The sequence below is a fragment of the Anomalospiza imberbis genome, chromosome 2, assembly GCF_031753505.1.
Source record: "Anomalospiza imberbis isolate Cuckoo-Finch-1a 21T00152 chromosome 2, ASM3175350v1, whole genome shotgun sequence".
Taxonomy (NCBI): domain Eukaryota; kingdom Metazoa; phylum Chordata; class Aves; order Passeriformes; family Viduidae; genus Anomalospiza; species Anomalospiza imberbis.
Genome location: NC_089682.1, coordinates 78,880,182 through 78,893,263, shown reverse-complemented (window position 1 = coordinate 78,893,263; position 13,082 = coordinate 78,880,182). Strand labels below are relative to the sequence as shown.

At 39.0% G+C, this 13,082-nt stretch overlaps 3 protein-coding genes across 4 annotated transcripts in view; all 3 read left to right on the top strand.

Annotated features, from left to right (window-relative positions):
• The window catches only part of SLC22A15 (solute carrier family 22 member 15), a 36,444-nt gene extending 25,313 nt beyond the window's left edge, over window positions 1-11,131 (top strand). The window contains exons 10-13 of one of the 2 annotated variants that reach the window (XR_010996451.1): window positions 471-543; window positions 3,126-3,314; window positions 6,325-6,654; window positions 9,522-11,131. Coding sequence is in view for 1 of the 2 variants with exons in the window: in XM_068181965.1 (XP_068038066.1) it covers window positions 471-543; window positions 3,126-3,314; window positions 6,325-6,411 (349 nt within the window). In the remaining variant the exon portion in view is untranslated. Of the gene's footprint in view, window positions 1-470; window positions 544-3,125; window positions 3,315-6,324 lie in introns of both variants that reach the window. The other variant, XM_068181965.1, reaches the window with a different exon arrangement.
• ATP1A1 (ATPase Na+/K+ transporting subunit alpha 1) overlaps window positions 1-13,082 on the top strand; it is a 179,126-nt gene that overhangs the window by 58,650 nt on the left and 107,394 nt on the right. The gene's annotated exons all lie outside the window — the stretch shown is intronic.
• MAB21L3 (mab-21 like 3) overlaps window positions 6,518-13,082 on the top strand; it is a 35,825-nt gene continuing 29,260 nt past the window's right edge. Inside the window, exon 1 of the mRNA XM_068181967.1 lies at window positions 6,518-6,654. The gene's annotated coding sequence lies outside the window, so the exon portion shown is untranslated. The remainder of the gene's footprint in view (window positions 6,655-13,082) is intronic.

The window sequence follows — 13,082 nt, the reverse complement described above, 5'->3', positions numbered from 1 at the left end:
TGCTCAATAAACTTTGTAGAAGTCACTTGATGCTTCACAGGCTGTTTGGGAGCAACAGTAGGGGCAAAAGCACCCCCTGCTTGTGCTGACAGAGAAGACAGAAACTTCTGCCATATGGGTGCATATGATGGTCAGCCACCAGTGAAACTATACTGTGGTGTTTTTCATGACTGGGTAAATCTGATGATAAGTAGGATTTGAATAAATTAATTTGGCCAGACACAGGCAAGATGCATGAACTGAAATCACACTTGTTTTGCCTAGGTGTGTATGGAAAAATTCTGAATGTAAAGGGGATTTTTACTTGATTTTAATTGCAAAAAACATGTTTCATTCCTGTCTTGGGATGCTTTCAATTACATTTGACTTTTCTTTGCCAGTTAATGTGCTCAGGGTCATGACTGATGAGTCTTTTTCCTTGCTCAGTAACACTTTTCAAAAGATTAATTACTTTTGGTTCTTTTCCTTAGGAATGTTGGAATGGGTGCCTGCTCCATGTTTTCCCGTGTTGGTGGAATCATTGCACCTTTTGTCCCTTCACTGGTTTGTCTGAACTTCTGTTATGTATATTTTTGTTTTGTGGCTCTGGTGTTTCAGAGGCATACGGAGATGGGAATATTTGGGATGAATTTCATTTATGAATTAAGATACATAAATTGCCTGTCTTAACAGTATCATGGTAGGCCAAAAGCATTGCAGTATCTTCTGTGTGATTAGACAAAACCTCAGCATTATTTAATTTAGAAATTTTATTTAATTTAGAGTTTTTAATCTATTTTATTTAGAAGTTTTGTTAATTTATTTAATTTAGAACTTTTAGCTCTGTAGGAGCTATCTAGTGGACCTTAAAATATAATAATTTCATATTACCAAGATGGTGATACCAGATTTTAAATCCTGCACAACCAATAGCAAAAGACCCATGTGGTTAAAAGAGCTACTGCATCAAAATTAGGCATATGGGCTCAATAACTCATATTTTTGAGAAAAAGTTCATTTTACTGTCAGTCCACTTATATATCCATGGGTTATAAATATCAGCAAAGCAGTTCGTCTTTCAGTAAATGAAGGTGATGTGGAGATCTGATACACCCTCAAGGCAAAGAAAGATTCTGAAGAACAAAACATGGGGATGACACCATTACTTTCCTGTGCTTAGAGTGTTACATGTGTGCAGGTAAAAAGTGTGCCAGTTTTTTCCCCCAGCTGTTTGCTGAGGCCCAGTGACAATTCCTTTAATGTGACAGATTTCATCTCAGGTAATTTTCCTCTCTGCCATTTGCCATTTTACATGTGAGGCAGAAGGTTAGGAAAAGGACAGGTGAGCACAGGAAGCCTTTTAATATGCAGAATGAAGCACTGGGCAGGTGAGAGCGTGAGCACCTCTGGGGAGCAATAGGCAAAGCCAAGACTGCTGCCAGTCTACCAGGTGGATTTAGTAGGCAGCTTATATGTAGCAGTTGGGGCATTCATTATATTGTGTCTGCCAGAGATTTGATACTACATGAGACACAAATCTTGGATCATAATATTTGAAGGGGTTCCATAAAAATGAAAGTAGTTATGATTACATAACAAATGAACCCTGATTTGAGAAAATAATAATTTTTGTGTTTCATAATTTCTTCCAATATTTTAAAGAATTTTCAGTGTCTGGAGATCTCATAATAGTAAAAATAGGAGAAGTTAACTGCTGAGATAAGAGATGAAATGTTGGTCTTTTATTTGATCACAGCCTGTTATTTTTCTCAATTTAGAAATGCTCTCTACAGTGTGAGTTTTTGCTAAACTCTTTCCCTGTTTTAAAATAAGCCTTCTTTACTGTGGAAACAGCGACAGGCATCAGAAGAGGAGTATAACCATTGCTTGGGCTGTCACAGGTGATGCCAGGAATGCCAAAACTCAGTTGAAGTTAAAACTAGCAAGGAGCATAAATAGGGATTTTCTCAGCTAAAGAAATATGCCTGTTGATGAATGGGAAGGGCATCCCATTAGTGGGTGGCATGAAATAAGCTGAAATATTTGTGCTTCAGTCTGGAGAGACAACGCTTCTCTCCAATACTCTGCCTATCAGCGCAGCTGAGGAAGCAGAAGGCCAGCAAACAGTAGGAGGAGCAATAGGTTCAAGAACACTTAGAGCTGAAAACTTTCCATTCCATGGGGTAAGATTCTATGAGAATGGTTGTGATAGTGTAGCAAGTGTTCATCATCTGTGGTAAACCACTGTTGTAGTGAGGGATCACTGGTAGCTGTGGGAAGTAAAAAGCTAATCCTGTGTGTCTCTTCAGTATCAGAAAGTGGAAAGTATTAGAAGCTGAGCACCTCTAACTCAGTCTGTGGGAGGATTGAGACATGACCTCCCAGAATCTGTTTATAAGCATGTGAAGGCAAGAAAGGTAATCAGGATCAATGAACATGGATTTATTAAGGACAATTCCTTTTCAGCCAGCTTGATTTAATAGTCAGTCATTTCATCATGGAAGACAATATGGATGAGCAAAGGGAGGAGAGCAGAGAAGGCCTTTGACACTCTCCCACATTGTTAGCATATGTTTATCCCAAGTTTTGGCTTGGGGGTTAGATAAGAAATTTGGAAAATAATGTTCTTGAGAGGCTTAATGCAGCCTGGAACAATCTACTTGGAGGGGAAATCTCCATCCATGGAGTTTTTTCGCTATTTGATTATATGAAGCAGTGATTGACCTTATCTAACTGAGGCTGTAATTGCGCTTAGAGTAGGTGGTTGGCCTAGATAACCTCAAGAGATCTCCGGTCAGCACTTCTGTGTTTCTGGGGTATCTATTCCCTTCTACAAAAGGATTTTGCATTTGTTAAAAAGTACGTATGTTAGAGGCAAGAATTGAGTTCAAATTCAGCAGGCATTTCTTTTAAAGTTCATGACAAAATCTGTGGGGTTCTAATAGTATTGACAAGATACAATTGACAATACTGGTAAAAAACCCAAACAAACAAACAAAAAACCCATGACAGAAGGATTGGTGAATTTTGTGCTAAATAGGAACACAAACACTGCCAGAGGGAATGGTTGTAAAGGCTAGGTCCTTTAGTAATGGAACATGAACTACAAGGAACCAATCTCAACCTAACTCTGTTATTTTTTCCAGAAATCCGTACAGTGGTCTCTGCCTTACATTGTGTTTGGAGCAACTGGTCTGTTGTCTGGGTTCTTAAGCTTATTGTTGCCAGAGACCTTAAACAGCCCTTTACTAGAAACTATTTCAGACCTGCAGGTGTGCTCCTACTGGAGGCTGGGTGATGAAGCCATGGCACTGCAAGCCCTAGATGGCTCACAGGTACACTGATTTTTTTCCTAATACTTTTCAGTTGTGTTTATTTCAGCTGTCAGCTTGAATCTGCCACTCTAAATAGATTAGGATAGTGATTCTTGTCCTGTGGAAGATAGGCCCCAAGGAGAAGATAGCATAGCAACCCTACCATCATGTCTGAAATGTTTTCTGGAAATGCAGGCTGAAATATAGCTGGATTAATTCATTCCTTCAAGGCCACAAGCTTACAACATTTCCCTTTGGGGTAAAGTGATGTCTGTGCATCTCTGATCTCTAGGACTGATTGCTGCAGTGTGCTTCAGCCAAAGCTGGACACTGGAGCTTGAGAAGCCTTAGATGTTAACAAAACCAGAAGCTCCTTTGTGAAGGGTTACTCTCAAAGGCAGCACACTACTTCTGACTTGCCCCAGCTGAACTTCAGTGGAAGTTACCAGGTCTGCTCTAGACAGGCTCTGAATGGGTTAAAGCCAGACTAACCTCTGAGATCTCTCTCACTATTGACTCTGGGAAATGAGATTCATTGAAAACATTGGAACTACGGAACTCCCGGGTATAAGCATAAATAAATGTGGCAGCACGATGTTTTTCAATGAGGTTTCCTTGAATTGTGTTTTTCAGATCACTTTATTTTGTTAAACTGCTGGACACATCTCTCTGGGTGTCTGTCTTCCACTCATGTGGAGGTTTATTTGACATGGTTAATTCCCTGTGAATGAAGTGGGATTAGAAAGAAGTGGCTAGAGAGCTGGGAGTGGGTGTTTGAATCTGGGTAAAGTTTTAAAGTTTAAAAGTTTAAATCCTGGTCCCAAAACTTTAAGTATGGAGGGACTTAGAGAAATAGAGTAAGTGGTGAGAAGGCTTGAAGGGAAACTCCTAACAAACAATGTTAGTTGCCCCATTAGGCTGAGATGAGACAAGATCCTTTTAACACCTTTACTTTCACTGAATAGTTGTTGGTCTGATATTCACAGGTAATCTATTTATTTTCACAGAAATCAAGTACTTCTAGAACAGGGACATTTGCTTCCTATCAGAAGCTTCAATACATTGCCTTGTTTACCAAGTTTAGCTGTAATAATTCTTGATAGGACAGCGCAGTTCAGTGACAAAAGCCTTGAAGAAAGGCTGAAAAGGCAGCCCTGTAACTGTTAATTTTATACTTTAGCTACTTTACATGCTTATTTTATAAACATTTTCAACCATACTGGATAATGTGTTGTGGCACCACCATCTTGCTGACTACACAAATCCATCATATACGTTTACATCAGCTGTTATTTTGGGAATTACATGATTATTACATCTTAATTGTGCAGATGGTTTACCAACGAAAGCAATTTTTGTCAGCAGTGCAGGTGTTCCAGCTTACAGGTGGGAAGTCACATTTTTATTTTCTTCTTTAACCAGCTACAGTCAGTAATACCCTTTGAGGTGATAAGTATTGTCTCTTAATATTCCCACAAATTGGTTAGCTTATGTCAGTCAGTCCTCTCAGGTTTAAATCTTTGCTTGTCCTTCTGTAGGCTTAAAAATCCCAAGCTGAATAGGACCCACAAAAGGGGGTGTTGTTCCAAATGGTTTTCAGGAACATTTTGCCCAGATGGATTAAAATTACTGAATCTGAATGAAAAAGTCATTGGTTCAGGCCTTAAGTAATACTGTAACTTCAGTGAAGTTATATCTGGAATGCTTTAGGGATTTATTTTAAAGCTCACAAAGAAAGTGCTGATAAAATGGAAAGCTGTTAAACATTAACCCTATTTGACAAGGCCATGAGAGGTCTTATGAAGCTGTTGTGAGAAAGATTTAGAATTTATTTGGCATACCCTGAATTCCCCCTGTGGAATCCATTGTCCTTTTGTACCATTTTCAAGATAACATGTGTTCTGATTCCCCAGAGCGGAGGTTTTGTTCCTGTTAACATACATGAATGTGATATTCAAGTTGGACAGCATCCAGTGATAGCCTGACTTTCCTCAAATAGTTTTAGAAGTCTAGGGGAAAAAAAAGCCTAACATGATTCCCTTTACATCTTCTGACAGGTCGTAGTGCTCAAACTGCTTGAAATTCCTTTGCAGTTAGCACACATTGCTATAGCAAAGCTTCTCTAAAGAGAGATCGAAAGCTACAGATTTTGCTTGCATGGTACTGTCAGTCAGGAGCACTATTTCTATTTCTCTATTTTTTTACCCTCTCTCTCACTCTTCTTAGCATATGACTAGGCAGGCAGAGGTCTTAGGACGGATGCAAGCATATTGGGGAAAAAGTCCTGAATAATCAAATTAGATGGAGTTTATACTAGCAGGAGAACCTTTTTAACTGGAATCATTTGTATGAGTTCCATGGAAAAATGCTACACTGGCCAGATAAAAATCAACTAGCTGTAATAACTGATTTTATTTTGGGTATGTGTATAAATTATGTTGTGAAAAGAATTCTGACTGGAGTAGGTATGCCTATAATAGGGATTTTACCTTCTGAACATACAGTATGGTAATGATTTTCCCTTTTCCATAACATTTTCATTTAGTATTGCAGGGGGGATCTTTTTAATTCAACTTCTACAGTAAAATGTCTGTGCTACCCAAGGAAAAGTATTAATTACGGATGGAGAAGCTTTACCTAAACAAGTAATATGTGTGTTCTGAGCTATGGTGAGCTACTACGTTTCCAGTAGCTCTCCGCAGAGTAGGCACCTTAAACTAAATTTAAGAGCGTTTAGTAGATTACCACTTTAGAACCACTCTAGCCACTCTCTCCTGCATATATTCTCTAGGGTGCTGGTGGAGCAGAGAAACATCCACTACAACCCCATGTCTTTTAAAGATACTTGGAGGAACCAAGGATTTGAACCTGAATTCATGTGTCTTCTACAAAGTTTTAATACAGTGGTTTGGCCTGTTTTTTCTTACTTTTTCTATACCATCAGTCCAAAGAAGTGTAATGGTTCATGCTCTGTTTGTTGAGATTGATTTAGTGGCTTCAGTCTAACTAACGACTTCCTTTTTGCATCTAGTCTGGAGACAAAGACAGCTCTACAGGGAGTGGAAGTGAAGATGAGGAGTTCTATGATGCTGATGAAGAGACTCACATGATCAAGTAATGAAAAGAAGAAACACTGGCCTATTTTATGTCTCTTCTTGCCCAGTCAGTCCAGTTGTATGAGAGCTACTGGGGACATTGCTTGCCAGGCAATGTAACTGGGCAAGTGCCTGTGCTTTTCCCTACTTGGAGAGGGATTTGAGTAGTGTACAGACTGATGACATCACTGATGCTCTCTATACGAGGCAGCCATTCCAATTCTTGTGCTTCAGAATGACAGTGCATGGATTGCATTTGAAGCCAGGTGAGACAACAAGAGTGGGATGATGTATTTCAGAAGCCCAGGAAATAACCTAGGCTTAGACAGATTTGGACAGATCATCAGTGCATGTGTTAGTATTTTATTTTCAAAGTGGTGGATTTTATTTCAGTACAAATTGGTAAACTTTGAAACAACCACTGTATTTTTCCACAAGGGGGAAAGTGGTCGGAGAATATGCTGTTTGCTACTCCAGTGGGAACAAATTGCTGAAATTTTATGTTAAAATGGCTTTTGCATATTCAGTAGAGGAGAGGCAGCTGTGAACAAAAGGTTTCTCTGTGTGCACACCTGTGCAGAGTTACAGGTGCAGCTGGTTAGTCATGATCTGGGCTTTACCTTAGTGATAATGGAAGGCTGGGAGGAAGGACTACACAAAAGAGCAGCCACAAAGCCTGCAAACATAAGGAATATTACTGACTTTTTTCCTTCTTTTCATACACAAAGCTTTGTCTTGGTCTGTCTTGTGCATATGTTTGCCACATGTTCCCCACATCTCAGCATGGCTGTTTATAGCTTTGCCTACTTTTACCTTGTCCTCACTTTGCCATAACTATTGAAGCTCAGCAACTTCTCTGTGGAGTGAAATAATTCTGTGGTGGATATAATTTCCTGGGTGCGACAAAGGTGAGGTATTTCTCACATACCATGTGTGTGGTGTGTTAGAATGTATAGCTCTCTTTTGTGGACCTATTTGGGTCTTTGTTTCTGGAAAAGGCTTAACTCTGAAGTGGTAAGAGGAACTGTGGGGTGCGGTTATATTTTGGGTGCTATTATCAAGAAGTTGCTAGTGTTTGTTTTAAAATCTTGTGTGTAGCTTAGGTTTTCATTTAAAAAGACAGCAAACCTCTTTGGACCTTTTTGGTTACTTGATGTTTTTTAACCAGTGCTTGCTCAAGCACTTGGTTACTTGACCTTGTTAAGGAAAACAACTTCATTTTCCCGTTTCACTGAACTTTCTGTAAGTGCTTCATTAGAGGGATATGGAATCCTGAAGTATGAAACATGAACATGTGGAATGTTCCAGCTACAAAAATGAGGCCTTACAAAGATCCAGTTTTCTTGATGACATTGTCATCTTCATCCTCTAACCTGTGGCTTTCTCTATTGATTGGTTTCCATACAACATTAGTCTTCCTACTTTGAGTTCCTAGCAAAGTGGCACACAATGGCAGTAAATATATTTTCAGGCTCATGAGTCATTTTTACAGATCTTAGAATTAAAAAAGGTGGGTCTGAAAATATCAAAAAAGCTGTCTGTTGAATATTTCCTGGTTAAAGTGGGAAGTTCCTTTACTCTGCAAGGAAGTGAAAGTAACCAGCATCTGAAGTTTGCAGCTAGCTGCTTGAACTTTGTTCACTGGGAACTGTAATACAAAGAGCAAAGTGCAGCTGCCCTGATTGGTGCAGAGAGCAGCCCAGAATCTGCAGTTTCACACATGCAGCATTTGAACTGGGTCTGAACTTGATCCAGGTGTTGACTGTGAGCAAAGCTGGGAACTTCAGTCCCTATGAACAGTCTATCAATATTGTTGAGATTTTTGCCTGTATTATGAGTGTCACTGGCAGAATTCTCACTCATGGTATTCACTTTTTTTCCCCCCCGGACTGTTAAGTAGTTGTTGTAGATGTGGCACTTTTTAACCCAGCTGGGTAGTCTTTCTGCCTTATTTAGCCCTTTTGTGTATAAGAAAATTTCACCAAATAAGGTACTCGGAAATAGTTGGGGAAGTTGAAGCTATTCAAATATTTTTAAATTTTTTACTGGCACTTTAATTTATGGACAGCTGGGAAAATGACTTTTTATTGCTGATGGCAGACAGCTGCAAGCTTGGCAGTAATAACATGTCGCCAAGAACCAACAGTTGTTTTAGGTGTTTGTTGCCTCTGTCCCTCTTTGGATGTTGGGTGGAATAAGTCAGGAACTGTCATTACCTGCTCCTGGCAACCTTGTGTAATGCCACAAGACCCTCAGTAGAATTTTCATCAACAGTAGGATGCTCTAGTGGTTCAGGTGGAAGAGATTACTCTTTGCAGGACCTGAGCTAGATTTTGAGTCTTCAACTGAAGTCTTCTTGTTAGTCTTCAGTTAAAAATTAAATTTACCTCTCCACCCAAGCACTTCTGAATCATTGGTATACATATGTAAAATTGCAAAAAAAAGAGTGAAGACAAAATTAGCGATTTTTTTGCATAGGAATTGCTGCTCTTTTTTTTAACCTTAAATCTGTCCCATGTTTTCACCTTTAAAATTTTAAAGGGAATATTCTAAAAGGAATTTTAAATCTTTCATTGATACTTTCCCGTATCAGTTAATTCAGAAAGTTGAGAGGAAAGAATCCCTACCGGAGGAGCTCAGCAGTGTAGCATCAGACTTTCTTCTCCAGCTTTGTGTTCTGAAGTTCAAATCCATTAGGTGCATTAAGTTTCTTTTCTGAGGCTGTTCATTTTTAGTATGAGCTTGCCTTCTGGTACAGAAACCTTTAGGATCACTTTTTTTCTTACCCATGATATGTAATGCTTTACAGTATTGAGATAGTTGTATCTCAGTGTCTGGGTAATAAGTTTGCCATGAGGAGCTACTGGAAAGTAGAACACTGGGTACATACATCAGTTTACTGCATACTGTAGTGCTAGGAGTCTGAGACCAAGGTTCTTGCTATAGTTTAGTGCAGTATGATAATCTTCTGCCATGTTTTTTGCTAGACTAGCCAGTATTGTTAGCTATTTTCATGTTGTGTAGGCACTAAGATACTACTTTTCCCAAGATGGAATTTCTTCTCTGGATTCCTTTGTCTGTCATTTTTTCTTTTTTTTTTTCTTTTTTTTTTTTCCCCTCTCTTTTTTTTCAGGTAGCTCACGTAGTGGGATTATGCTAGAGAGAAGAGAGCCTTTCCCATGGTGCTGATTAGTCAGGTCTCAGCAGAATCCCAAACATGCTTTACCTGCCTGGGGAGCTCACAAGTGATAAGTGAACACAGCTAAGAGTGACAGGTCATGTGAGGCAGCATGGAGGAGAATAAGCTGGAAGAAGTAAAAAAAAACCTGGAGGATTCAACTGAAACACTGTAGGGCAAGGGTAAGTGAAAACACAAAATAGCAACTGTTGGGTAGAAATACCCTTTAATACAATACAATTTTAAATTTCTCCTGAAAACAAAGCTAGTTCTCTCTATTTAGGAATTGGGAAAATGCTGTTCAGAGACCCCTGACATACCAGAAACGTAGAAGCTCTGTGTTAAAGGAGAGCCAGAGATGACTCTGTGTTCAGGTCAGGATGCTGAGTGAAGAACCTCTCCAGAGACACCTAACTAACATGGAGCAGGTTGCAGCTTGTTTCCATCATAGTTACAGTCGAGGCTTTAAGGATGGGAGCCACATGCTCATCAGCTCAAAGTGTGCAATCCGTGCCAGCTTTTCCAAACTCTGTGGATGTTCTGAGGTTAGTAGGGTATCATTTACAGAACCATGGGGAATGCAGTTGAGCCATACATTTTACAGTGTATTTCACCTAAGCATATAAAAGCAGTTTGCAAGAGAATGTCTTTCTTGTACTCAGGAAAAGGTGAAAATGAGGAATTTTTCCTGGAGTATGTTAAAGGGAACATTAGAACTAAAGCTCTTGTTCTTGAGTCTTCTGAATGCAGATAATAATCACTGAATGCATACTGGGTGAGTAGTATTTTGTTTTAGCTGAAGGTTGTGTGCTGTGTATCCCTTTTCCCACCCTGTGAGCCCTTCTCTGGTCATGCTCTTTGACACAGCTGAATCTGTGACTGCAAACTGTGAGCCTTGCAGTAAAGATGTCAGAAAAGCCCAAGAGCAGTGCTGTTATTTGATGGTGGAAGCTAGTCTGGCCTGACACAATGCTTGTATCAGAAATGTCTACATTCAGCTATTTACCAAACAGGAGACTTAGGGTATAGCTGTATTTTGAGTCTCATTCATTGTATCTTACTGCAAGATACGTGATAGAAAGACACCTATGTAAGAAAACCTCTCTGGCAGATCTAAAGGTGGAATTGGAGGGTGAACAAATTTATACATAATTTCTCCATGCTGTGTATTTTAATGTATTTTAATTTTGTCTATTCTGTTGTAGCCTTCAGATTTTCCAGGTGCTACTGTTAATGAAGGCTAGTAGAGCTGGGTCAAACTTTTACCCAGGTAGTCTGAATTTACTGAACTTTCTCATCCTAATTTTGGTACTATTCTCTGTTTCTGTCATTCTGAAAAATGCTCCTGTATTGCCTAATAGGGAACAGATTTTTTTTGTTGTTCTAATTTGAAATGCCTGTTTTATGAAAGTAGTCTTTAATTTCCTCCGTCAGTTTTATATGGGGCTATGTGTAAAGTAGCATCATAGAAGTGGATTATATGAGTGCCAAAGACAGTTTTTGCTGGAAAGCAATAGTCCAAAACTAGTTCTAGCTGCCTTTATTTAGACTTAATCCATGCAGAACTGGTCCGTCAGAACTGGTGTTTACAAGCATCCCTGAAACTATAGGGACAGAGTGTTACCTTTGTTTGCTTGTCTTTCATTGCTCAGTTCACTTCCGTAGCTTTTGTTTCTGAGAAACCAAAGAAATTAAATGAAGGAATAAAGTATTCTTTTTGTAGAACATTCAGAGTTTATACCAGGTAGCCATTACAGAGAAATCTGCAGAACCTATTTTGATTCTGAGTTGCAAATGTCAAAGTTTACTCTCTAAGACTGATAAAACCTAGTTAAAAACTGCACACTGGAAATTGTTAGTTCATTCATCAATCTTACAAATAAGCACTGCTAGTAAACAGTTTGCCTGGAGCTTCATGGGATCAAGCAGGTTTTTATAAAATACACACTCTGTTTGAGGCATTGCTAAATAATAATGTATGGATTTTAAATCCCTAATACAACTAATATTCACAAGTCAGCCTTATCATGGCTGCATGTTTGTCAGCAGAAAACATACGGATAAAACTTTATGCAGCAAGGGCTGATTAGGCCCAGAAGAAAGATTATCTCTTTCAAGCAGAGTAGCTTGAAAGAAGCTACTCTGCTTGAAAGAGATAATTCTCTACACATTCTCTGCTGTGTACAGAATTCTGGGGGACCGTGGGGTGTATACAGCAAGATTGTAGGATGGAGTATGTTTAAGTACTTGCCTGCCCTCATTCACTAAAGGTTTCTGGAGGAAATTTGTCTTTAACATGCATGTTTCTGCTTCCCACCAGCACATCTGAGGTGTTCATATTGTACCTACTTTGTCAGGAGCCAGGCAGAAAGTATGCTGGTAAGAAAACCTTTGCCAGTATGTACTTAAAAATATCCTAGGAGAGGTATCTGGTACATCTGTTTTCAAATAAAATGTTTTTAAATTATGGAAGCCTGATTGGGAGACAGGTATTTCTGATGTTAGTCTGTAAGAAAAATCAGTTTTGCAGATACTAATGAAAATTGTTACAGGGCAAACAACTGCTAGGTGATTTGTGATGAGAGTTGTGTATGCTTTGATTTCTAGTAGGCCTCTAAAATACTGGTTTCTAGTATTTGAACCCTTTCACTCCTCAAAATCCAACACAAATTTTATTTTGTTCTTGTTAAAATTTGAGTAATGTGGAAATGGGAAGTATATTTTTCATATGGATGCTTTTATTGCACTACCTTTGCTTCCTGAATCAAATAGTATTTTGATTTTTTAAGCTACCTCTTTCATGTTGAGCTTTTTTTTGTCACTTCTGTATTTAATTGATTTTGAGGAAACTACAAAATATTTCCTTTAATTTGTGTGGGAATCCATTACTTAGTACTCAAGTCATCCTTCCCTTTTAAAGGTTTTGTCAAAGGCCTTTTAAATTTAGTTTTAAAGACTTAAAACTTCTGAGGAGCTTCATAATTATGCAGTTAAAACATGGCTTTTCTGTATATATTGTTTACCTTTAAAAGGGACAGAAAGCCCTTAATTTTATACAATGTCAGCTGAAGGCATGACTTTTCAGGGGCAGTAAGTTTTGAGTCAGGGGGCTTTAATCAATTTAATTTATTGCCAGTTAGAGTTTTGTTACTGCTTTGGTGTTGGAATTAAAAGTAATTATGACACTTAAGGAAAATACTGCTGTTTTTCTCCAGACACTGGTCTTCCTTCTCTCTACCCATGCCATCCACCAGTTCCTTGGCTGCTTGTCATGCTCAGTCCCTACAGCAAGGCAACAGGCAGCGCAGGAGACTGGGATCAGTCTGTTGTGCTTCTGTTTATTCACTGCTCTTTGTTCCTTGTTCCGCTGCTCTCTTGTGGGTTTCATCACCAGCCACAGTCCATTTAGAGTTGTAGCTCCTTTTGAGTCTACTCTCAGCCTCTGCTCAGGCTGATTTTTCTTTGATGTTTCTGCCGCTCAGCAGTCTGTTTCTCTTGTGCTGGTGTGGGCTTATC